The sequence below is a fragment of the Cydia fagiglandana genome, chromosome 22, assembly GCF_963556715.1.
Source record: "Cydia fagiglandana chromosome 22, ilCydFagi1.1, whole genome shotgun sequence".
Taxonomy (NCBI): Eukaryota; Metazoa; Arthropoda; class Insecta; order Lepidoptera; family Tortricidae; genus Cydia; species Cydia fagiglandana.
In genome coordinates, this window is record NC_085953.1 from 7,489,214 (window position 1) to 7,515,696 (window position 26,483).

At 40.1% G+C, this 26,483-nt stretch overlaps 1 protein-coding gene across 1 annotated transcript in view; it reads right to left on the minus strand.

Annotated features, from left to right (window-relative positions):
- Window positions 1–4,393: 4,393 nt before the first annotated feature.
- LOC134675463 (uncharacterized) overlaps window positions 4,394–26,483 on the minus strand; it is a 372,967-nt gene continuing 350,877 nt past the window's right edge. Inside the window, exons 11-17 of the mRNA XM_063533732.1 lie at window positions 21,107–21,312; window positions 20,139–20,302; window positions 18,983–19,261; window positions 18,270–18,477; window positions 11,226–11,368; window positions 8,616–8,738; window positions 4,394–5,891 (exon numbers count right to left, since the gene is read on the minus strand). Coding sequence (XP_063389802.1) covers window positions 5,217–5,891; window positions 8,616–8,738; window positions 11,226–11,368; window positions 18,270–18,477; window positions 18,983–19,261; window positions 20,139–20,302; window positions 21,107–21,312 — 1,798 coding nt within the window. The 3' untranslated portion in view covers window positions 4,394–5,216. The remainder of the gene's footprint in view (window positions 5,892–8,615; window positions 8,739–11,225; window positions 11,369–18,269; window positions 18,478–18,982; window positions 19,262–20,138; window positions 20,303–21,106; window positions 21,313–26,483) is intronic.

Sequence of the window (26,483 nt, forward strand, 5' to 3'; positions counted from 1 at the left end):
GGGGAATATTTTATTTTGGTACAATTAAAGGAAAAATCACAAAATTTTATTGTTAATCCTGTCATATTTTATTATACTTTTCTTTGTTTATAGATTGACTTTAATATGATGGGATGATTTTATAACGTGTCTGGCATGAATTGATTAAATTACAGATATTTTAAGTTACTTTGTGATTCGTTTTAAAGCCATCTTTTAATTAATAATTAAAACAATGTTAATGTTTTAATTATTTTTAATTTTGATAGTTTTTCCTTTACTAATGCCAAATGTAATTAATAGGATAAAATGAGGTGTTGTTTGTAAATCTATAAAGTTATCTATTTAGCAAATGTGCATTCTATACATAAATAATAGCGTTTTATAAAATAACTTTAGATTTCGTCGAGTGTTCGTAAAATATTAACTATTTTCTATATTTTTAATATTTACATGGAAGGCATGAGGCGTGTGCATAAACATTCGTATATTTCGAAAAAAAGGACGTTTTTACCTCTGAACAGTTCTTTACCTACCTCAGTATACCCAGGAAAATATTATCACTTATCTAAATAACTAAAAAAAAACAATTAAAAAAGTAAGTTTTTCCTTACAAAAATTATATTTTCCTGGATCCGGATTTTGATTTCAAAACGTGAAGAAAAGAATAAGTATTTTTATATTACAAAACTTTAGCCAATACAAAAACACGACAATATTTTTCATTACTCTACAACAGAACAATAACATTTAATTTAGAAATATCTTCTATATCATTTTAAATTATCAATATACCTTTTTTCTAAAATCTAAGCTACATAAAGACGTACACCATGTTTTGCTTTGCAACATCTAACCCTAGAAATACAATAGGTATAAAATTGAGCTTTATTGATATGTATCGTTAGAATCAATTTCGCAAAATTTTTTGTGTACCTTTAATGATATGTATGTTTGCTTTGGCGATTTATGCCAGGGCTCAAGATTAAATATCTTATTAAATACTAAGGTGTTCAAAAGAAAATAAAAGTTTATACGACATTTTTCAGATTACATTAAATTATGTCATAAAACATATACAGTAAGCGACACACAATTAACGTACCATAATTCCCTTATCATGATTTGTAATATAAAATAAAGTAACTTAACTTATATTATGTTATAAGACGTAATAACCATTATGTTAATAGTTCAGGACTACAACTACAAACAATGTAAATTTAGTATTAAAAATTCTTGCTATTTAACCATTTTTAACCTTAGAATACAAATAAAATACGATTGCGGTCAAAATGTTCACAAATGTTTAACAACAAGCGTGTTTGTGCGCATCGCTTTATGCGGTAAATATTTAAATAATCGCGATTCGGATATAAGAAAAATATTTGTAAAAGAAATTTTATTATTTTGTACGTGTTATGATTTTATTTTATTAATATATTTGATTGCTTGTTTTTTATCACGTTTTTTGCGTTTACAGAAAAATCGTCGATATATTTAGATACTTATAAACCTGCCAAGAGGAAACAGGTTATAATCTACGATTACCGTTCATTCAAATAATTGACAGTAGAGTCACTGTTTTTACCCTATATTTAAAGGTCCACCTTACATACAAAACTGACATCTTCTAATAAATTTAGCGCAAATTTTCAAAAGTTTCTGAACATTGATAAGTAATCGAAAATTCTCACTCATTCGCTTTAAATATTAACTAAACAACTCTATTGATTATTTAATTGAATAAAATTAACACATTAACAATTTTAACCATTATCTTTCTAATGCCGTAAACAATGCCAAGTGAAAATCTACAAGTCACAGAAATAAAAACACATTTAAACAACTAACAAAAAACATTAGAGTTTTTGTACAACAAGTATCTAAACAGTTAAACACATTTAGTCTAATCACTTGTCTAATATTCGTTAAAACTCTTTTAGAACACAAGAATCTAGTCTACTCCAAATTAAAGCTTCATTCTTTACCAATTTAACACGATTCGCACGTGCTGTGCCTGATACACGGACTCGTGTAAACCGATCACACATTTGTTAAAATTGTAATAAGTTTTGGGATGTAGGTACCTAATAAAAAAAATTTGGTTGTCTGTAAAGTCGGTTACGGACGATAATTTTGCGTGATAACTTCATAAGAAAACATTACCATTACATTACGTAACGTTACCATGGAGATACGTCCACAACGTTACCATGGAGATTTATCCACAACGTGACACTTTTTCGTGCATACTACCGGTATACTGAACGTATGTTGGAATAGTTTTAATCATTCATTACTGTATTACAGTATGTGGTACCCACTTATTATTCATTTTACGCCAATAGTGTACGATTATTAATCAATAATAACTTTTACACTAATCAAGTGATGTTTTTCAAAATTATTGTGCTAATAAAATGGAAAGAAAAAAGTTTACCTAACCTTTTAACCGTATTCTTTCTTTTCATAGGTTTCGCTCATCTGTACTTTGATCAGTGGATAATATTTATAACGATTTTAGATAAGTTTAGCCTACTCACTCGGTTCACACAAGCCCTCACCAGCATGATCGCCTAATTAACGTAGAACTATGAGTACAACCGCGGACAAACCACAGCAACCGGCACCAAGTTCTAAAAATGGGTCATTTTCTAAATCGTTCATTCAAAATCATTAAAATAATTAATGTTCCATCATGTTAAGTGACAAGTCATTAACCTTAATATAAAGAAGGTCCACCAATTACTGTTAGTTCTTCTTTTTCTTTTTTTGCTTATTTTTTTTAATATGCCCTTTGTATTTTAACCTTTAATATGTTTAAATGTCAACTTTCACAAGGTAGTTACACAATGCATACGATCTCGTAATTTGTTAACGTATAAATCAATCAACGCGAAATGCAGTGCAAGAGGTTAAAAGTAGATATGATTAGAAAGAATAATCAGAGCAGGAAAAGGGCAACAAATCATTTGGCGATTTTGAATGAACGAATTAAAAACGTTTAATGTGAACAAATAAAAAAAAACAAGTGAATTTATAAACTCTTAGTTCAAACTTCAAAATTAATCGACATCACCCTACATTTTCCTATTATTATTGCTTTTTTTTATATAAAATGCACGAAACTCACGTCGCGCGTGCCGCGGCGTTGCTCGGCTTGTCCGGCGCATGCTAAGAGGGATGCAGCATTTGACATAACTTTATTATGCTATAGTATATATGTATAATATTTCGCATAATTTCTAGTTTCATGATTTCCCATACGAACATTTTTATTCGCGTATTAGGACGTAGTACGTTGAATGTGAACAGCGTATACTATGTAGAACTTTGTGGCATGAAAACTAGTAGAGTTAGACCAAGAGAAGTCTGTAGCGACTTTGATAACCCATGCAGGTCAAGTGTTATTTGTATTTCATAATTTCATAAAAGTTTGATATTTAAAATAGCACTTGCACTGCGTGGGTTATCATAATCCCTGAAGAGTTTTCTTGGTCTAACATTATCTGCAAATACTATGCATTTATGTTCCTCTGTTTAGTTGCTTCAAATATATTATGCTGATTTAATACGCTCATATTTGATTATATGAGTAAAAAATTTCAGCTTAAAATTTCACAAATATCACACAAAGGCATATTATGTCAAACATTGCACACCCCGTGCTAAGTGCATACATATAGACATGAATGCTACACAGTCATCGACAGAAAGGCATATCAACCGCTACAAATGGTACTACTATACTGTTGAAAGAAATTGCGGGTTTGGAGCCACAGACAAGGGTTTAACGCGAAATAAATAAATTAAAGTTTTTAATAATATTTTAGTTTTAGAATTAGTCCTCTAAGCTTTTATTTTTATTGTATTTATGTAAATGTATGACCAACAAGATTCCATAAAAATAACAATAGTATTTACTGAATAATAAACTGATTGTATTTTCATTTTAACCATTTAAACTCAATAATTAATAATAATAAGTAATTAGTTTTAAGTGTGATTTATTTTTTGTGACGTATGACTTTTAATATGTTTGTAAATGTATAGTAATTGTTTTTAATGAAATAAAGATCTAAATAAAACTGTGAAAGTCAGAATACGTAGTAAAGTAGGTAACGGTGCATTAGCACGATTTCTAAAAGTGGATTATTAGATCTTTTTAGGGTTCCGTAGCCAAATGGCAAAAAAACGGAACCCTTATAGATTCGTCATGTCTGTCTGTCTGTCTGTCTGTCTGTCTGTCTGTCCGTCCGTATGTCACAGCCACTTTTTTCCGAAACTATAAGCACTATACTGTTGAAACTTGGTAAGTAGATGTATTCTGTGAACCGCATTAAGATTTTCATACAAAAATAGAAAAATAATAATAAATTTTTAGGGTTCCCCATACATATAACTGAAACGAAAAAAATTTTTTTCATCAAACCCATACGTGTGGGGTATCTATGGATAGGTCTTCAAAAATGATATTGAGGTTTCTAATATCATTTTCTTCTAAACTGAATAGTTTGCGCGAGAGACACTTCCAAAGTGGTAAAATGTGTGTCCCCCCCCTGTAACTTCTAAACTAAGAGAATGATAAAACTAAAAAAAATATATGATGTACATTACCATGCAAACTTCCACCGAAAATTGGTTTGAACAAGATTTGGTAAGTAGTTTTTTTTTTATAAACCGTAAACCGCAATTTTATTGTTACTTGCTGTTACGGAACCCTTCATGGGCGAGTCCGACTCGCACTTGGCCGCTTTTTTCAAGTAAAACTGGCTTGTTGATTATTTTTCTATCAATTCAGTTTGTAGTACAAAGAGAGACTTATTATTAGTTGTTATAATTTCTTCTTCGTAGCGTGTCTTAATTTTCTCTTCAGTATTATTTTTAGTTTAGTGTCGACAAGCATTAAGCTGTGTTTCTTTTATACACACCCAAGTCGCAAATTAAAATCGAATATTGAACTATAACGGAATAAAAGAAAGTTCCAAATTAAAAACTGCATAAATGACTTTGGGTCTTAGGAAGCTTAGGTATGTTTAACAATCCGTATAGGTATATTACCCTATTGTCCGTAGCTCCACCGCATGCGTCAGCGTGGAACGAACGTCTAACAGTGTAAAAGGCGCAATAACTCCTATTTACAAAACCCAGCCTTAAAGATCGACCTACAAGCACCAGTTCTAAGTCGAAACGAAACCAAATACATTTAACTATACGTTAGTACTGCTCAGTCTTCATACTACTACTAGATTCAGTCCTAAGCTAACGGATTTTACAATCCCATAAGAAGAGGACGCGATTTTTCCAAAACTAAAATCACCAAAAAGCATCTCCGAATCAATAGTACATACAGTTTCGTAATACACATCTCTAGAAAAATATTTAGGTATAATTACATCAGCAACAAGTACATTAAAATTAGTAAATATTGTAATACTCACAGCTTTTATGATATGTTTTATTTCCTTATAATTATGTACATCTATATAACTTATCTCTACTTTTTCATCGTGTTTCGGTGCGATACCTAAAGCGAGTGCACGGTGCGGAGTACCAATGTATTTTACAACAGCTACAGTGCTAACACCCTTTAAAGTAGATATAAATACCGAAAAATATTCTGGAACGTCCGATGTAGCAATCTCGAATAAATTCGATAAAGAATTGACGATCTTAATGATGATAATGTTGAGGATACCGTTGAGGTTGAGAAGGATAGTGGCAAGGGTGATGAAGATGTAGAGGTTCTTGATGGGCCTGGTGGCGGCGATGGCGGAGGACGGGGGAGTGGGGTAGACCACGTCGACCTCGGCGATCTTGAAGATGGAGAGGAGCAGGTGGGAGGAGATGTCCTCGTGCTGGGAGTTGATGCGCGCTTTCACGATCTTTAGGACGTCGATGCATTCCTCCTGAAAATATTAAATGATTCTTTTATTTTTTTAAACAGATTAAAGTACACAGAAGTATCCTAGATATTGTATTGCAATCTTTCAATACTTGAATCCGAAAGACTAATTATCTAGTTTCCTTTTTCCGTGAAAGGAATGTCGTAATAGTTGACGCAATAAGTATACAAGGACCTCAGCTGTTTTTCCGTGAGCCTTCTGGATGTGACATGTCCTGTCCTTACGTCAAGGGGAGTTTATACTTAAAAGAAGTATACCTGGCACTGCTATCGTTAATATCATTATACTTGTATCATAACTGTAATCCACAGAAAAGGTGGTGTTAGTTTGGTATGTGCTCTGATCACATGCATATGTACACTTTTTAACCGACTTCCAAATCCCAAAGGAGGAGGTTATCAATTCGGTTGTATGTTTTTTTTATTATTTTTTTTATATTTTATGTTTGTTACTCCATATCTCCGTCATTACTGGACCGATTTTGAAAATTATTTTTTTGATTGAATGTATATGCATACAGATTGGTCCCGTTTCTGTCAAAACCCAGTTCTGATGATGGGTTCCATGAGGAATCGAGGGAACTCCTCAAATCTTAAAGGCATACATATAGTGATTTTTGGGTTTTTTTCATCAAATCAAGCATATACATCCAAAAAAGTGACATTTGATGAAGTGGAACTGCTGATGATGATCAGAACGGAACTCCTCAACGACGCATAGTTCACGGTTGGCGATTTGTCCTCTTCGTTATGTTTGTTAAGCAAGTTCAGTTTTTAAGCTACATTTTTGTCAAGCTCGAGTTCTGATGATGAGATCCATGAGGAATCGAGAGAACTCCTCAAATCTTAAAAGCATGCGTATAGAGATTTTTGTAATTACATCAAAAAATCAAGCATTTTCATTAAAAACTGTCGCATTTGATGAAGTGGAACTGCTGATGATGATCAGAACAGAACTCTTCAACGACGCATAGTTCACGTTTCGCGATTTTTCCTCTTCGTTATGTTTGTTAAGCAAGTTAAGTTTTTAATGCACATTTTTGTCAAGCTCGAGTTCTGATGATGGGATCCATAAGGAATCGAGGGAACTCCTCAAATATTAAAGGCATGCGTATAGAGATTTTTGTATTGACATCAGAAAATTAAGCATTTTCATTAAAAACTGTCGCATTTGATGAAGTGGAACTGCTGATGATGATCAGAACAGAACTCTTCAACGACGCATAGTTCACGTTTGGCGATTTTTCCTCTTCGTTATGTTTGTTAAGCAAGTTAAGTTTTTAAGCCACATTTTTGTCAAGCTCGAGTTCTGATGATGGGATCCATAAGGAATCGAGGGAACTCCTCAAATATTAAAGGCATACGCATAGATTTTTTTGTATTTTCATCATAAAATCAAGCATTTACATTAAAAACTGTCGCATTTGATGAAATGGAACTGCTGATCATGACCAGAATAGAACTCTTCAACAACGCATAGTACACATTTGGTGATTACGAATTTCGATTTTGACTTGGACTGGGACTCGGAGTCGGACCCAGAACCGGACTCATACCCGGATACCGTTCGGACCCGGACCCGGACCTGGACTCGGACCCGGGCTCGGACCCGGACTCGGACCCGGACTCAGACCCGGACTCGGACCCGGACCTTGACCCGGAAAACCACTATGATACCTTAACTAAATAAACCACTATGATTATACCTACCATAAAATGTGTAAGTATATAAGTATGATGATGCCAATCTTACTAGCCCCTCCCGCTTAAACCCCCGTACACCGCACCGCATGCGCCGTTAAGTGGGTTAGGTTAGATTTGAACTGCGATCCTCACAGAACCGAACTGCTATCAGAGAAGTGGGTTAGGTTAGGCTAGAACTACGACCCTTACAGAAGCGAAATGCTAGTAGAAAAGTGGGTGGTTTTACCTCCTTTTCTACATAGTATACCATCTACAATAATCTTTCACCGGCCCCAATAGAAGTCGGTTTTTTTTCTTAAAAATTATGATATGACATTTGCACCAGCTCCAAGTCAATTAATTCCTTTAATTCCTATAGGATGAGCAGATGGAGGAGTTTCTTCTAAATTATTAGTGAAAAAGATTAAATAATACTAGTGAATAATCAATAATAACAAGATGCAGAAGGCGGTAATTTTGGACACGGCGCGTATAGTACGTCGGTTCCTCACTCTGCGGCCCTGACCACCGGCAGCTTGGGTTGTGCCTAGGGTTGCCAACTTTTTTTTGGTGGAATATAGTATTTTCCAGAATAAGGCATCAAAAATATAGTACATTTCAAAAAAATATAGTACTTTTAGATAAAATACTAAACATGAGTGTAATATACGTTTAATCGGAAATATAGTATTTTAGCGTACTATATATTTTTCCAAAAGTATATAGTACAGAGAGCCAAAATATAGTACAATACTATATGATATAGTACGGTTGGCAACCCTAGTTGTGCCCCGCTGCCGGCGGCACCCTAGGTTAGGTTTTTTATAACGTGTTTATCATCATCATCCTGCCCTATTACCAACTTCATATGCGGTCAGGCCTTCTTGTGCGTCTGCGCCAGGACAATCTGTCCCGTGTTGTTAGTGGTGGGATATTTTGCGTCTTCAGGTCTCTTGACAGTGGACCACCAAGAGGCCGGAGGTCTGCCCCTTGTACTTTGCTTGATGGCGATATTGAGCACGATTTTCACAGAGTTTCAAATTACCTTTTCCTTGTCAAGCAAGGGCTCGCCGGCCTCCTTGAGCGCGTCCTGCTCTTTAGCGGGGATGCTGGCCGAGATGATCACGTTCTCGTTGCTGATGTTGAACAACGTCAGGGTGCAGTTCGTCTGAAACGTCAAGGGTACAATTAATCAATGATATACATATTATAACTAAAAAGCGCTGGTGGCCTAGCGGTGAGAGCGTGCGACTTGCAATCTGGAGATCGCGGGTTCAAACCGCTCGTACCAATGAGTTTTTCGGAACTTATGTACGAAATATCATTTGATATTTTACCAGTCGCTTTTCGGTGAAGGAAACCGGACTAATCCCAATAAGGCCCAGTTTATCAAGGAAGGTCAGATGGCAGTGGCTTTCGTAAAAACTAGTGCCTACGTCAAATCATGGGATTAGTTGTCAAGCGGACCCCAGGCTCTCATGAGCCGTGGCGAAATGCCGGGATAACGCGAGGAAGAAGATACATATTATAACTCAAGATATGTTATAGGCGTTCCAGAATTGAAACGCTTACCTTGTGACAAATTGTACAAGTAGCCTTTAGTCGTACCTGGGCAAGCGAGTAACGTGCACGTGCTACCGAGCTGCCGCTCACCGAAAGAGAAAGGGACAAGCTCATGTTCAACAACGAGTATGACAAAGATGAATGGAATGCGAAAAATCAAAAATAACAGATTTCTTCGTACGGTACGTACGACGGTGAGCACCAAATCGCTGTTTTAAGTTTCAGCGTCAAAAGTGAAAATAGCCACGTCTCTATTGTTTCCCAAATAGTTTTTAGGCAAAATGTATTGTTTGTCAGAATTTTCGTTAGTCATAATTGTTTTTTCTTAGTAACTTTTTAGGATTGCCATAAAGCAAACCTAACCTAACCTATCTATAGAATAACCTTACGAAAATCCCCTCCATGAAAAGTTAACGGTTTCAGTTTTATGACCAACGATAATATGGCAAACAATACATTATGACTTAAAACTTTATGGGAAACAAAGGGACCCCTAGCCAATCTCCAGCAGGAGACTGCATCGGCACCATACATAGAAGAAGAAGACGGAAAAGGTACAGATGGTGAAAGATCATAAGGGAAGAAGTGTTACAAAAAGGGAGGTCAGGACCTCAAGACCCTCAGTATGGAGGGACACGACGCGAGGGGGAGGATGGAAAAAGTATTAGTAAATTGTGTTGAAATTATGTTATTGATATAAACATACGATGAAGCCATAGGGAATCTTTAATGCGCTAAATATGATACGACGCGATATTGGAGTAGTTGAATTTGAACAAGCGGTAAGTACTTAATATAAGTCGTTCAATCACAAATAGATAGTTTCGTGACCGAAGCATAGGAAGATAATAGTTATTTACGATACAAGTGCGGAAAAGAGGAAATGCGAAACGAGTGGCGATAAATTAAAGGCGCGACCGAAGGGAGTGTTTTAAATCGACACTAGTTGCGAATTACCTATTCGCACGTGTATCGTACAACGTTTTACAGTATATATGGCCCTTTAAACTTTTGACATCGCACGAAAACTGCTATTTTACGCACTAGTGCGGGGAAGTAGGACCATACGTACTGTAAAACTATTTTTTAATACAGTTGCTCAAAAAGTGCTACTTTACGTAGCTGTTTAGCGTGCGGAAAGTTGGTTATCTCGAACTAGTGCTTTTTACTTTTCCAATTTTTTTAAATTTATACTTGTTCCAATTCACGACTACTTATTGATGAGTGTTTATATTAGTTTCCTTTAAACGTCGTAATCAGAATAAATACCTACCGTTAATGTAAGAATACGAAAAATATAACATATTTCATATTTAATTACTTACCTCTTTATCATTATAACACGTTTATTTTTTTATATTCAATATTGAAAATTCCGTTCTTAATAAGTTGACTGAATGGAACGGAATAGCTGTCAAACGCCCATAGATATAATATACTTAAAGACGACGTCTAACCGAGCTGTCACTGTTACCACTTTTGTTTAGTGTACGATTAACAATGTTTTTCTTATTTTTTCGCAACTGTATTAAAAAACGTCGTTCGATACACGTGCGGAAATGTCATTCTTCACTCGTCCCGAGTCTGCTGCCTGCGGCTCGTGGCAAGATATCTCGGTACTCGTGAAGTAATGACATACCTTCCGCACTAGCATCGAAATGTACTATTATCTTGTTCTTAGTGTAACGTATCATCCACATGTCAACAGCTAAATATCAAAGGGAATTACTTCCCAAAGTTTATTGTAGATATCTAGACACGCGGCAGCGTGTCAAGCCAAGTTCAATAACCCTTACCTCGTAGGACTAATCACAGTCTACATAATATGGGTAAAACAGACAGTCCCATGTGCAGAGCGTGCATGAAAGAAGAAGAAACAGCAAAACATATCCTCCTACACTGTAAACAGGTAGAAGTATACAGGAACCAATACCTAGGGACTCCGTGCACACTGAAGGAGGCAGTTAGCAACCTGAAGACACTGCTAGGTTTCATAGGAGGAGTAGTGCTACCTCGTTTTCACGCAAAATAGGCACAATGGTTGTCGACTTGCGGAAAATGCCCAGTATAACTAACTGACTAGAACCCTTACCTCTCGCTGCACCGTGTGCAAGTAACTCTGCAGCAACCTGACAGCATCCTCGGCCCCCAGCCCGGTGTGCGGTCGCAGGAGGGCTTCGTCCACCGAGCTGAACCCGAGCAACAAGTACACGCCTTCGGGGAGCTTGTATTCTCCTGGAAAATGTTGAGGTTCGAGTGAGAATTATGATCTTAAACCAGATAACTAAATTTACACACTATAAGTGCGACATAGTATAGCTGGTCAAGCAAATCTTGTCAGTAAAAAAAGGCGCGAAATTCAAATTTTCTATGGCACGATATCCCTTCGCGCCTACATTTTTCAAATTTGCCGCCTTTTTCTACTGACAAGATCTGCTTGACCAAGTATAGAAATCAAATGAATCAGAATCAGAATCAGAATCAGAAAAATATTTATTGCCACAAAAAATACCTTATCAACTAAGTACAATATATAAAACTTAAATACTAAAATAGGTACAAATTAATTAGAAAGATAGGTAATTATAATAATATACGAATGATTGGGCAATGGGCTCCAATCTCAGCATATGCCAAGCACTCCAAGCAGAGGGCCTAGCGCTGGTTTTCAGACTGGACCCTTGAGATCGGTTGGTCGCAGTTTAACAAAATTACCGTGCTTTGCTAGGCTTAACAATTACAATAAATTCAACAAGAGTAGAATACGGATAACATAAAATAAGTGTCATTCTATGCATACTAGTAAGTAGAATAAAATCAACCAATATATAAATATATATATAAACTTGTGTGCGTGTGTCTGTGTGTGTCTGTGTCAGTGTGGTATGAGTTAAGCATGCGGATATATGTAAGTGCCAATTGTGTGCCAAATTTCGTGTCTTTAGGGGGGAGCGAAAAATTTGCTCTGCATGTCAAGTAAATACATTTTGACTAACCGCCTATATTTTAACAGTCCCATCGGTTCACGTATAGGTGGCGGCAGGTCATTCCAAATCTTTGCAGCAGCAAATTTAAAGCTCCCTTTAAAGAATGTCGTCTTGTGTGTAGGTATCGCAAGTTTCGTGCATCTCCTTAGCGATTTGCTGCGTGTATCATTGACCCATTTTAGTTTTTCAAACAGGTAGCAAGGTCTCTGAAATTCCAATACTTTCCGAACCGCGCAGGCTAGGTGCAATTTTCTCCTGTTGTCCATATTGAGCTGCTTTCTTTCGTTTAAGAAAGGGGTGATATGCGCTCTTTTGGGAACGTCGTAGCAAAATCGAACACACGCATTTTGTACCCGCTGTATGGACTTTTTCGTCTGTACCAGGAGTCTCGGCCCATATACTATGTCCGCGTAATTGAATTGGGAGAGTATTAGAGATTCAACCAGGATTTCCCTGACTTTTATTGAAAGATACTTACGAATCCCATATAGTACTTTAAGCCGATAGAAAGCATTTCTAATTTTTAAGTTAACGTGCTCTATGTACCGAAGCTGTCCATCCATTACTAAGCCTAAATTCTGTGCTTTCTCCACACGAGGTATTGTTTCGGTTCCGATTGTAATCTTCGGACTTTGTTCCTTGATTTTTAAACATTGCCATTTGTTCCCCATTACTAGAAACTGCGATTTAGTAGGATTTAAAACGAGATTGTTTTTTTGCGACCAGTCAGCTACTGTTTCCAAGTCTTCATTAATTTTACTCAAAGAGTTCTCGAGGTCGCTCGGAGAAAAGGAGTGATAGATTTGGGTATCGTCCGCATATAGGTGTGCACTGCAGTACTTGAGATTTTTTATTAAATCGGCTGTATACAAAATAAAAAGTAATGGGCTTAAAATTGATCCCTGGGGAGTGCCACGGTCAATTACGCGCGTTTTTGATCTCAACACCTCTCCTTGATCTCCCTCTATTTCAATATATTGCTTACGGCCCGTGAGAAATGATTGGAACCATTTGCAGGACGATGGAGATACGCCATAATATGCCATCTTAGATATGAGTAATGTTGGGTTGAGGCAGTCGAAAGCTCGCGAGAAGTCCAATAACACCAGAATAGAACCCATTCCCTTATCAGAAGCAGCAATAATGTCATCTGTGACCTTTGACATAGCTGTAGCCGTTCCATATTTACTGCGGAAACCTGATTGTATGTGTGGTAGTAGGTTATTTTCCTCCAGGTACTTGGATAGTTGCTCGCACACAATTCTTTCTATAACTTTAGAGAGTACAGGGAGAATACTTATTGGCCGTAGATCCTTATATACTTCAATCCTACTTGATTTAGGGATTGGCTTAACCCTGGCAAGTTTCCAAGACTCTGGGAAGGTGTTGGTTGCGATAGACGTATTAATAATATCAGTTATTATAGGCAGAGTGACGTCCAGAGTTAGGCGAATCATATCTATCGTTGTACCATCGTGTCCGCTTGCATTAGTTTCTATGGACTTTATTATTTTACGCACTTGACTTTCCGTACATCTCTCAATATTGAACTGTTTATCAATTGTTTTACTGTGGAAGAAGGCCTGCATTTCGCGATTCGTATCTGGGCTTCCAGGTACTGCTAGGAAAAAGTTGTTTATTTCGTCAGGGTTGCGTAAATGTTGGGGGATCGATAAGTAATTGACGTCATCTAGACAACACGAGTTCTTGAGGTGTTTCCACATTTGTTTAGGGTGAGATTTATTGTTGTTTACATAGAATGTAAAATACGCAGCTTTTTCCCGTTCTAATGCCCCTGATATATAGTTACGTAATTCTCTGTAATATTTCTGGTGATGTTCATTTTTTGTAATCTGTGCTTTTCTCAACGCATTATCGCGTAGGTGCATCATACTTTTAATATTATCAGTGATCCAGGGGTGTGATTTGCAATCGGTACGCAGTTTACGGATGGGCGCATGTCTGTCAAACAAGCTTGTGAGCAAGTTATTGAATCTGTTCACTTTCTCGTCCAGGTCCAGAATATCATTGATTTCTGACCATGGTACGTATTCTAGATCTGTCCTAAAATTTGTCATATCAATCTTAGCTAACAATCGTTTGAAAATGTATTTAGGTACTTGTTTTGGCTTGACGATTAGCAATTCTGCCAGAATCATTGCGTGGTCACTGAGTTGGGGGTTGTGGCGGACATATATCGACTTACACACATTAGCGCTGTCTGTGATGAAAAGATCTAATAAAGATGAGCTGTTCTTAGTGATTCTGGTGGGTTCATTAACTAGTTGTTCCAAACCTCGTTGAGTTAAAAATATTCTTAACTTTTTTACGTTAGGCCTATCTTGTAATTGCATATCTACATTGAAGTCAGTCAAAAGAAACACATTTCTACAGGTCGCGAACATATCAAGCGACTCGTTTAGAGCGTCGACGGCAGTGTCAACGGACACGGATTCTGGTCTATATGCGGTGCCGATAGCGATTCGCCCCATACCTTTAATTTGTAGCTCTAACCACATTTGTTCGAGGACGGATGACGGATGTTTCCTGACTCGAGTTTGTAGGTTCTTACGTATGTAAAACCCCACACCGCCTCCTTTTGACCCATGTGGGCGTGGATTGTGTTTTAAAGTATAACCCGGTAGTTTATGTATATATTTTTCTTCGCCCTCTCGCAGCCATGTTTCATTCAGTGCTAAAATGTCTGGTTTGTATGCATCCATGGCTGCGATGAATTCGTCACGGCCAGTGTTTAAGGATCGTATGTTTAATAATCCTAACGTTAAGTTGTATGTTTTTTTACGCGTGATTTTAGTTTATAAATTAAAAAAATGAATAAATAAAAAGGACGTACATTACAGTTACCATGGTTAAGGGCACAAGTGTGGCGGTGGGTTGTGTTGAATATCGGACTGTGTTGGCAAAGAGAAAAAAAATCTTCTGTAAGGGCATCAAAAAAACATATCAACGTTAATCTAGTTAGGACGATAAGCATTATATAACTACGGCGGTCAAGATAAACAGTTAGCCAGGTTTGTTTTATATTCGCAACATGGTGGGTAGATCGGCGCGCGCGCACGGTAGTTTTCATATAGAAACCAACCCCGGCACCGCGGCCACCGCGCATCAAAGTAGGTCGCGGAGCATTTACAAACTTATATTCAGGGATACGCGGTGCGCGTTGTTCTTGTCCCTGCCTGATCAAAGTCGCGACTAGAAAATTATCTTGTCCTGTATCCAACGAACCCGGGTTATAAAGGACTGATTTAAGTAAATTAGTTTTAGACGCTAATATCATACTGGAGTAATAAATAAATAGTATTAGGTGGTTATATGCATACACAATACATAACAGAATGCTAAGTATTTCTATGGCGTCACGACCCGGTTCCGTTGCATATGTACTACCTATGAATAAGAATAATGTGGTGAACTGTTTCCTTTTAAGGTTAAAAGTGTGTTCCGTTGAGTGAAAAGTGTTTGTGAGTGTAACGTACAAATTAATTATCTGCGAGTGTACTATAATATTTGTTGGTGTTTCAATGCACGACAGTGAACAGCAAAGTAAGAGTTTGCAAATCAAAAAATAGTATACATGAATTTGTAGAATTTGAGCACAAAATACAGATAAAACTTGAAAGACAAATTCGATTGATATGACTTTTATAATATAATGAGTACCCAAACTACATTTATGTCTAAGAACGAACATCAAGAGAGCCAAAAACACGAGCCAAGTCTAGTTCAGTCCTTATGCGATGTCTCGGAGAATCTGTACCCGGCCGTTGGCGCAGATAGATCCTACCATCCCGCGTCCACACATATCGCCAGCCGTGGTGCTCCTTCAGCTGCCGTGCCCTTTGAAATAGCCGTCGATTGAAGGGGGTCAGCCGCTCGTTGATGTAGAAGCGGCAGCTGGGCCCCGGGAGTCCGGTGCCCTCCGTGGTCGCCCCGCGGCGCACCCTCGCCGCCTGCAGCAGCCGGTCGCGCACGGCGCGACGCGCCAGCCGCACCACCAGCAGCCGTGGGCGGGTCGGCGGACCCTGGACGCCCTCTTCTAACTGCGGTGCACGACCCACGCGAGTTGCGTCGACGATGTCGTGTTCAGACAGCGTGACGCCGAGTTTCTGCCCCAAGGTAGTCACGATGTGAATAGTATTTTCTCCCATTTGTTCAGGAACACTAGAAATTTCAATGTCGTTGTGCAGCATATCCTGGTCACGATCATTTAAGTCATTTTTCAGCTGAGCTATGGTTTCTAACAAAGAGGCCTCAGTACTATTACTGCTATGCCCATTAGAATGTACGTTCTGGGCCTCTAGGGCTTCCACCCGGGAACACAAATTATCAATTCGGTTGTCGCAACTGTCCATCCTTGACGACATGCCAGTTAGTCTCGTGTGAAGAGCCTGAATATTGAGATTCATCGTCCGCATTTCCTCGCGTATTAGACGAAATTCCGCCACTAATTGCTGAACATCGGTTAAACATGCGGTGTTTATTGTCGCGTCAAACCTGGTGGTATCATTCAAGTGATGACTGTCCGTGAACGACATTTCCATGGCCGAATTGTCAGGCTCATGGGACACTGCAGCGCGAGGGCGGGCGGCCCCACGATGCATAGTTACATTGTCGTTTGCACCCCGTACCGGTGTGTTTGTATTGTCCGACCTAGGTTCAGCACTTTTACATTCCACACACTTCCATGTATAATTTCGGTCCATAACAATTTGTATATAGTCTGGGGAAACATTCGCACAGATGAGACAATAAGGTCGATGGCAGTTACAGCAGTTTAAAAAACTTTTATCGTTTACTGCATTTAAACATCCAGCGCAGTTTGCCATTGCAGAGTGTTTTATATGCGTTAGTAATAAGGTTCAGTTTTCGATGCCTGTCACTGACACTGAGCCAATGCGCATGCGCAGGATGCTAACAGCTGATTTGTTGACAGCTCGTCAGCTGACCCGCACAAAGAGTGTTTACAAAGTCCGGTTAGAATGATTTTAACCGTAATTATTTTATTACACGTTAACGTTTTCGCACTTAACACTGTTTATTTCGTTAACCACTGATGTTAGTCACTTAATTATACACCGTTGGAGTTTATAAATCAACTTTATACTAGGTTTTAGCGCAAAACTCACGGAGCGATCGAAACGTACGTCTGACCGTACTGACGTCACCGAACCGGTCTCCTGATGAAATGGAACTAACAAATTTCCATACTAAATTGTTGCCATTCTTAAGCATTTTGCGTCAAAAATGTGACTTCTTGTCGGCTCCGCTCCGCTGGTTTCGGACGTGGATATCTACTTTTTACAAGCTTTTATTTTTAGTTTCACCTGACCGTTGTCGGTAATCAAATCTTGCAAGTTAAATTTGATCTACTTCCCGGTTTCCGATTGAGCTGAAATTTTGCATGCATGTATAAATCAGATGACAATGCAATATTATGGTACCATCGAGCTGGTCTGATGATGGAGACAGGAGGTGGCCATAGGAACTCTGTGATGAGACAACGCAACCTAATTGTGTTGGGGGTTTATAGAATTGTTTCGATGAGTATTAGTTGTCTGTCGTAAGAAAAGTACAGTCAGCGATAAAAGCTTGTACCAAAAATGAATTTTTTGCCAAAAACTTATTTAATATACAATGAAAGTACTAGCGGCGTCGTATCGGACACATTAGCTGGTTGAACACCTGCTCATATGGTTTGTTTTTTTTTTGCGTCAGTTGTCTCGCAATAGGTAAGCCAGTGGGAATCGTGTTTTATGAACTCTGTATTGCGACCCTGGTAAGGGTGTTATTAATTTATTTAAAATATAATCACAGGCAACAAGGTCCATATTACAAATAAATACCTTACACAAAAGAGTTGAAGTGCACGTAGTAGCGCGATCGAAGTGGAACACCCTCAGCGTGTAACCGGTCTTCTGGTGTACATACCCCACCACTTCAGCAGCCGTGGGCGCCGTGGCAGTGTAAAGGGGCCCACTGATTAACAGTCCGCCGGACGGTATCGGCTTGTCAGTTGTTCAGAGCTGTCAAAATTTTGTTCTAACTGACAGGCCGGTACCGTCCGGCGGACTGTTAATCAGTGGGTCCCTTAATGCAGCGTAAATCCACTAGTAATGTACCTATCTTACCAGGATTAGGCCTCATGCAGATAAACGACCCCGAGTAGCAATAGCACCGTCCTCTGTAAGCCTGGTAGGCTGGCGCGGCGTGCGAGTAATGTGCGAGGCGGGACGAGCACGGCGCCCGAGGCACGCATGCCACCTTGCAGGACACTTGCAGACTGTGCTCACACACGCACAGATCTGTGCATTCGGCGAGCTCGGCGGAGCGGTATAGCTGGAATGTGATAAACAATGTTAAATGATCTTTTTGTGTTTAGAAGAGTTCTGGATTGGAGGATGTTTGGGCAAACCCGCTAGGTTGAGACATCAAGTAGAATGTCCCTATTTCCGGAACACACGTTGAGAGTACACGAGCTATTAGGGATGACGGTTCTATAAGTAGCAACGCATTCGCTAAATCTAGTCGCACTTTAAGATTTGTAATTTTTTTTGGATAGTATTAATTAATTAGTCGTATCTACTAGACCCTAAGTCAGAGCAGCCCAGAATTGAGAATTATTTTGATCTTTGAAGAAATAAAAAACGCCTGCAGATTTGGCGTTGACTATGTATAAACATCCTCAAGCCATAAGATAAATACGCGCAGACATTTCGATCTGAGAATATTACCGCTGAGGATTTAAAAGTAGTGTTATTTTAAGTTATAGGACATTACTTGACATAAAGGTACTAAAGGTAGCAAAATGCTTATATACTATACGGCTACAAACTATACTAACCCTCCTCGTCTCCCCCATCTTAATATACTGCGCCTCATCATCGCTCTCCGGCTTCTTCACAATACAATACTTCGTCGGCTCCAGCGTCGTCGTCGGTCGCGGCGTAGTCGTAGTCGTAGTAGTCGTAGTCGTAGTCGTAGTCGTAGTGGTAGTGGTAGTGGTGGTGGGGGCCCCTGTGGTCTCGATGATGACCGGGGCGACGGGCTCCGAGATCTCTTCGGGGATTTCTGGGCGGATGGTCTGGTCGGAGCGGGTGGTGATCGGGCTGAGGCGGTTGTCCTGGAAGATAAAGTTACAATAAATAAATAAATAGGTAAACATTATAGGACATTTTTACACAAATTGACTAAGTCCCACGGTAAGCTCAAGAAGGTTTGTATTGTGTTTGTACAGTGTTATCTAGTACTACTAGCGCGCGCGCTAACGCGAATTCTACAGCTCACAAAGCCACTACTAGACTAGTAGTGGCTTTGTGAGCTGTAGAATTCGCGTTATAAGCTTAGAAAATGTAAAAGAGAAAATTAGTTCGTTGAGTCGTTATCATGAACTCACAATGGTCTTAAGCGCTATAAACGCCAATTGGCGCTTAAGACCTTTATGCCAACTTCCGCTTTAAAAAAAGTGGATCGAAAAAAAAAATTGTTTAATCATAGAATCTAGTCACAAAATTTCTTTGAGAATATCTTGTGTTATTTTTTGTATCTCTAGAGCAACAGCTCACCTGGGGTTGGGGAGAATCTGGTCACAAAATTTCTTTGTGCACATCTTGTGTTTTTTTGTATCTCTTGAGCAACAAGAAGAAGCTCACCTGGGGTTGGGGAATGACCTGCGCCACGTGGGTGGTGTGGCGGTGGTGGTTGGTGGTGCGGTGTATCGCCGGCGCGGGCGCCACGGTGACGATACCGTCGTCGTACAGCGAGGTGGTGACCATGTTGCCACACTGTACAGTATGTTACTGTAGGTACGTTGTACAGAAGCTCACCTGGGGTTGGGGAATGACCTGCGCCACGTGGGTGGTGTGGCGGTGGTGGTTGGTGGTGTGGTGTATCGCCGGCGCGGGCGCCACGGTGATGATACCGTCGTCGTACAGCGAGGTGGTGACCATGTTGCCACACAGTACAGTATGTTACTGTAGGTACGTTGTACAGAAGCTCACCTGGGGTTGGGGAATGACCTGCGCCACGTGGGTGGTGTGGCGATGGTGGTTAGTGGTATGATGAATTGCCGGCGCGGGCGCCACGGTGATTATACCGTCGTCGTAGAGTGAAGTGGTGACCATGTGGCCGTAGGTCTTCACGTGGTAGTCGCTCTGGGATTCCACTGGAATAAAGAAAGGATGAAATTTATAGTTTCTTCCTCAGCGAGTATGCGCCCACTGTTGGGCATACGCCTCTCCAAATCTCCTCCAAGCAGCCCTATTTGCTGCTTCTCTCCTCCAGAGTGGGCCTGCAATCTTTTTAATGTCATCCTCCCATCTTGTTGGAGGGAAATTTATAGTTTACTATCACATATTACAGATATTTCCTCCTGCAGATGCTTCGGCTGTGGAATGAGCTCGATGGACTACAGTATATGGTATTAATTTCAACAACTCAACCATGAAAGTGGTAGCGGCGAAGCGGGATCGGGAGTCACCATGAATATAAGCAAGAGCACACGCGTTCTCTCTTGCTGCTCACTGCTGCCCCTTGCTACGATTCGTGTCATGGCCGAGTCGTACCTAATTCATATTTAATTTGTGCTTCACACACACTGATAGATCACGTAAGTCTCACCGACATAGATTCAGTTTCAGATCGTTTAATACGGTGTAAACGTACATGTCAAAAACATAATATTAAAAACACACACACACCTAAAACTAATTAAACCTAAAACTAATACTACATACACAAGGATTACTCTGCCAGCCGAGACAATTAATTGTACAGCTGTGCGAAGTCCGTCCCCTGCACGCGCAAGCGGCCCGCATCTATAGTTTGTCAAAGGACTGTCTCATTTCAATCATAGACAGAGAGAATCATACTATCTTTGTCTTGCACTAGTACTAGCGCCCAAAAGAAAAGGATGAGTGTAGTTTTCCTGGTTGTTACTATAAATAGTTATCCCTTTATCATCGCTCACCGACGCAAGGATTCAGCCACAGCAGCCTCTGCCAGCCGAGACAATCGTACAGCTGCGCGAAGTCCGTCCCCCTGCACGCGCAAGCGGCCCGCAGTTGAGTCCCCAGCACGGCTAGCACGGCGGCGCGGCAGGCCGCGGGCGCGCCCGCGCAGCCTTGCGTCACGGCGTCCACGGCACACCATTGCTCATAGTTCTCTAGACGGAGTCTGAAAAAATGGATAGGGTTAAGTTAATATTTTAAATCTCTATAGTGATCAAATTACCCCTGACCCTGGCGCTAGGTCTGGAAAACGCTAGATTAAGAAGATAGTGATCAAATTAAGTATGATTTATTTTGTAGGTAGATCTAATGACTGCTTTTGACTTAAAATGATAAATAAAACGTTTTAAGAAGGAGAAGACCCTTAAAACGAAAAAAAAAAATTCTAAAATGCTTTATACAGGAAGGAATATATGTAAATATAGCTGGAAATGATCCTTAATCCTGACCAAGCCGTCAATTAGTGACCTACTAACCCATACCGACCGAAGGGTACGAAACACTAAAAACTGATTTGCATAATGCATATTCTAATAGGTTCGAGTACATGTTTAATTCACTAGCCCTTTCATCGAAGAGTGTTCGTCAACAAGTTGACGAAACAAATATCAAATATCAAATATCAACATTTATTCAGCAAATAGGCCACAAGGGCACTTTTACACGTCAACATTGAATTTACATAAAAGCAAAAATAATAACATCAACAATTTTATAAAATAAAACTAACAATTCAATCTAACGTATTACAATTACTAAGAGATGTATATGGTCTCTTAATGTCGAATTACATACAAAATACAGATAAAAAAAACACACAAAAAAATCTATAATATTTAGAGGTGTAAATGTCTCTAGGTGTCAGAACTATAAGATTATATAGTTTATCAAGTTATCCTTAGAGATGTATAGGGTCTCCAAGAGTCAATAACACAACCACTAAGTACGAATAATTTTTGAAAAATTTCCGAATCGAAAATATTCAATACTCAAGCTTTTATTTAAGTACCTACCTATTTAATTTTTTCTTATAATATAGTTTTGGGTAACTTGTTTTTGTTTTGTTGTTGTGCTCTCATCTCATTTCATTAAAATATTAGAAACAGAAACTACAATTAGAAACGTAAATCTTTGTAATTTCCTCGAATCTATACCTGCTAATAGTCCTGCTACTATCATTAAAATTCGAAAAGATATCTGATTCTACCGCTAGGACATAGGTAGGTACAGTCTACCACTTTTCGACTCTAGCAATCAGACGATAGAGTCGAAAAGTAGTAGACCACTTTCTTGACTGACCGTACTCCGCGGGCAAAACATAAACAAAAATCCAGCTATGACGACTCAAACCGTAAAGATTACTCAAAGAAATATTCAAAAGCAATCAAAAATTCACCCAAAAAACGGTGCAGTAATCATTTATGATTCCAACCTAAAAAAAAACAGCCCTGGAATTCGCATTCCCTTCAAAAGGTAAATAAATATCTAATGCCGAGCGAGAATATGCGAAATCTCAACGAGGAATAATTCAGCATCCATTTACGGAGCGACAGATTGGAGAACGGTGAAATCACTGTCTGACAAGGCTGACGCGTATTATGGGTTGACTTGTTTTGCCATGTTTTTGTTATGAAAAAAAATTCCATGGTGAATGTAGTGCCTAAGAAGCGCTGGCTGGACGTTGTGACAGCGGACATGGAAGAGAACAATCTCACACCTGAGGATGCCGAAGACCGGGCAAAGTGGAGAAGATTGAGCAGGAAAGCGGACCCTGGCGCTAGGCCGGCAAAACGCTAGGTTGAAGAAAAAGAAGAATCTATTCAATTTCTTAGGAGGGTTAAGGATGAATCACACTAAAACGGTTCGGGTTAGGGCTGTGGCGACAGGTGTTTTAATTATTAGTATTTTTATAATTAATATTAACGTTCCCGTATTCAAATGCAATCGCCGCTCCGCGCGACGCGGGCGCAGCGTAAGAGTACTTGTCTTATCGCTCGGTTCGTTTCGCCGTAGATCGGCGGCCCGAGTGCGCATTCGTGCGCGCTCGGAAATCCCGGTTAGTCGGCATATTACCACTCTCGAGGCTGGACGCATGCGCTCGCGCCGCCTGAGCTAACGGTTAATGCTTACGCGCCGACTCGCTTGCTTTATATTCGGTTTGCGTGCGCGCCGAATACGCTTATAGCTTTTGCTTTTTATGTATACTTTCTTTATGTGCTTTTTCTATCTTCTGTGCTTACTCTGACTTTCTCTTCAACTATACTGTGCTGTGCTTTGTACTCTTACTTCTTTCCTTTGTGTTTGTGACTCTTGTGTGTCGTTATTTGACAATATATAATTAATGTGGAACTAGCTTGTTTCTCTTATCTCGCTAGGCTAGTTCACTACATAATTGGTGACCTCCGTTGAGTTGGACAGTTGTGTAACGGACATATTTTAAATTTTACCGTGTAACGGACGTTTTTAAATTCTACCGTGTAACGGCCATTTTTTGAATTTTAATTTGTAACGAACGAACGTTTGTGTTACATATTTTTACAAACATTTATCGAGTTTTATCTTTTAACAAACATTTATTTTTTGAAATTTACAGTTTTAGTTTATAATAGACGTTTTTATTAAATTTAAATCGAGAATGTCTGACGACGACAGTACGGCACCTCGGGTGGCTGTACAGGTCCCTGGGGCGGGGGCCAGTACCAGTGAGTCGTCCGTTAGCCACATAAGTGTTAAGCCGCCGCCGTTTTATCCGGATAAGCCGACTATGTGGTTCGCTCAGCTAGATGGACAGTTTACGTTGACAAAGATTACGAGCGACACTACCAAGTTTTATCACGCCATATTCGTTTTGGAATATAAATACGCGGTTGAAGTGGAGGACATTATAACCAACCCGCCGGCGAGTGATAAATATGGTACGCTTAAGAGGGAACTTATAGCTCGTTTGTCAAGTTCTAAGCAGGAGCGTTTAAAGCAGTTGATGTCGAAAGAGGAGCTCGGTGACAGGAAGCCGAGCCAGTTTCTGCGGCATATCCGGAGCTTAGCGGGTGCAGATTATCCGGATGATTTTATTCGCCATTTGTGGATGAGCCGATTACCTACGGTGTTGCAGAGCATAGTCGCTTACCAGGATAATTTGCCCTTGGATACCGTGGCTCAGATGGCGGACAAGGTGCATGAAGTTACACCGCCCGGACCTGGTTATCAGGTGGCTGCAGCATCGTCGTCGTGCGTTCCTGGGTCTGTAATCGACCAGTTGCACCAGAAAATTGACGCGTTGGCGTCAAGGCTTGACGCGATGTCCACCTCCCGGGGCCGACAGGGCCAGCCCCGGTCGAGGTCCCGCGGCAAGCCACGTAATCGTTCCAGGAACCGGGCGCGGGCTGGCAAGCCCAGCGGCGACGACCAGCGCCTGTGCTGGTACCACTACAAATATGCGGACAAGGCAGATAAGTGCATTTCCCCCTGTGCGTACTCAAAAAACTAGTAGATCGGTCGCTCGTAGCGGCCAGTGAAAGTGTTCCAGTGTCAAAGCGTTTATTTGTTACTGACGCGAAAACAAAGTTGCAGTTTTTGGTGGACACCGGGTCCGATCTATGTGTTTTCCCGGTTAGTTTTTTGCGTGCGCAACGTCGTCATGTTAAGACTGATTATGAACTTTATGCTGCAAATAACACTACCATTAGCACTTATGGCTGGCTTACTTTGTCGCTTGATTTTAATTTACGCCGTATGTTTTGTTGGCGCTTTGTAATCGCTGATGTGAGCAAACCTATTATCGGGGTGGACTTTCTCTCATTTTATAATTTGCTTGTCGATGTTCGCTATGCTCGTTTAGTCGACGGAATAACTTTGCTCTCATCAGCCGGTGTGGATGCTTCTGCTTGTGCTTGCGCGCAGATTAAAGTAATTTCTGGTAGTACACCGTTTCATACTTTACTTGAGGAATACCCGGACATTATTAAGCCTGCCGGTAATCCTCAAGAGCGTAAATGTAAACACCAGACGCAGCACTTTATCAAGACTACGCCAGGTGCGCCTGTATTTTCAAGGCCACGGCGTTTGGCACCGGATCGCCTCAAAATCGCGAAGCGGGAATTTGAGGATATGGTGCGTTCGGGTATTGCGCGACGATCGGAGAGTCCTTGGTCGTCTCCGCTGCACTTGGTACCTAAAAAGGACAACGGCTGGCGTCCGTGTGGCGATTATCGCGCTCTTAACGCACGGACTATTCCCGATAGGTACCCAGTGCGGCACATCGCGGATTTCTCGCATAATCTTTTTAAATGCAAAGTTTTTAGCAAATTGGATTTAGTGCGCGCATATAATCAGATTCCCGTCGCGCCCGAGGACGTTCCGAAAACGGCAATCACGACACCCTTTGGACTTTTCGAATTCCCATTTATGAGTTTCGGTTTGCGCAATGCCGCGCAAACATTCCAACGGTTTATGGATGAAGTCCTTAGGGGTCTTGATTTCTGTTTTCCATTTATCGATGACGTTTTAGTAGCCTCTGCCAACGACTCAGAACATGAAACGCATTTACGAGCGGTCTTTGAGCGTTTCAATGACCACGGTATTCTGCTTAACGCAAACAAATGCGTGTTTGCGGTACCTGAAGTAGAGTTTTTAGGTTACCTAGTTTCGTCGGAGGGTACTAAGCCTATAGGAGCTAGGGTAAAGGCTATCCAAGATTTTCCTAGGCCTAAAACGATTAAGGATCTGAGGCGTTTCCTAGGGGCGCTTAATTTCTACAGGCGATTTATTACTGGTGCTGCTAAATTGCAAGCTCCTCTCCATGCACTGCTAAGTGGTCCAGGGGTGAAGAGCAACAGCCCAGTTGTCTGGACTTCGGAGTCAGAAGAGGCTTTCAATGCTTGCAAGTCAAGTATTGCAAATGCCGCTCTCCTGGCGCATCCGGACCCTTCCGCTCCGCTAGCGGTAGTTACAGACGCTTCAGATTTCGCGATCGGTTCGGTGATTCAGCAGCAGGTCGAAGGGAATTGGCAACCATTGGGATTTTTCTCTCGCAAATTGACACCTGCTCAGACGAGGTATAGCGCCTACGATCGCGAACTTTTAGCCATTTATGAGTCAGTGAAGTATTTTAGATATATGATTGAGTTGAAGCCGTTTTTTATACTCACTGACCATAAACCTATAGTCTCCGCTTTTAAGAAGTCTCTCGATTCGTGTTCTCCGCGGCAATTCCGATACTTAGATTTTATTTCACAATTTACATCGGATATCCGGTATATATCGGGTGAAGAGAACGTCGTCGCGGACTCACTATCGAGGATAGAAGCCATCACAGACGGACTTGACTTACAGGTTTTG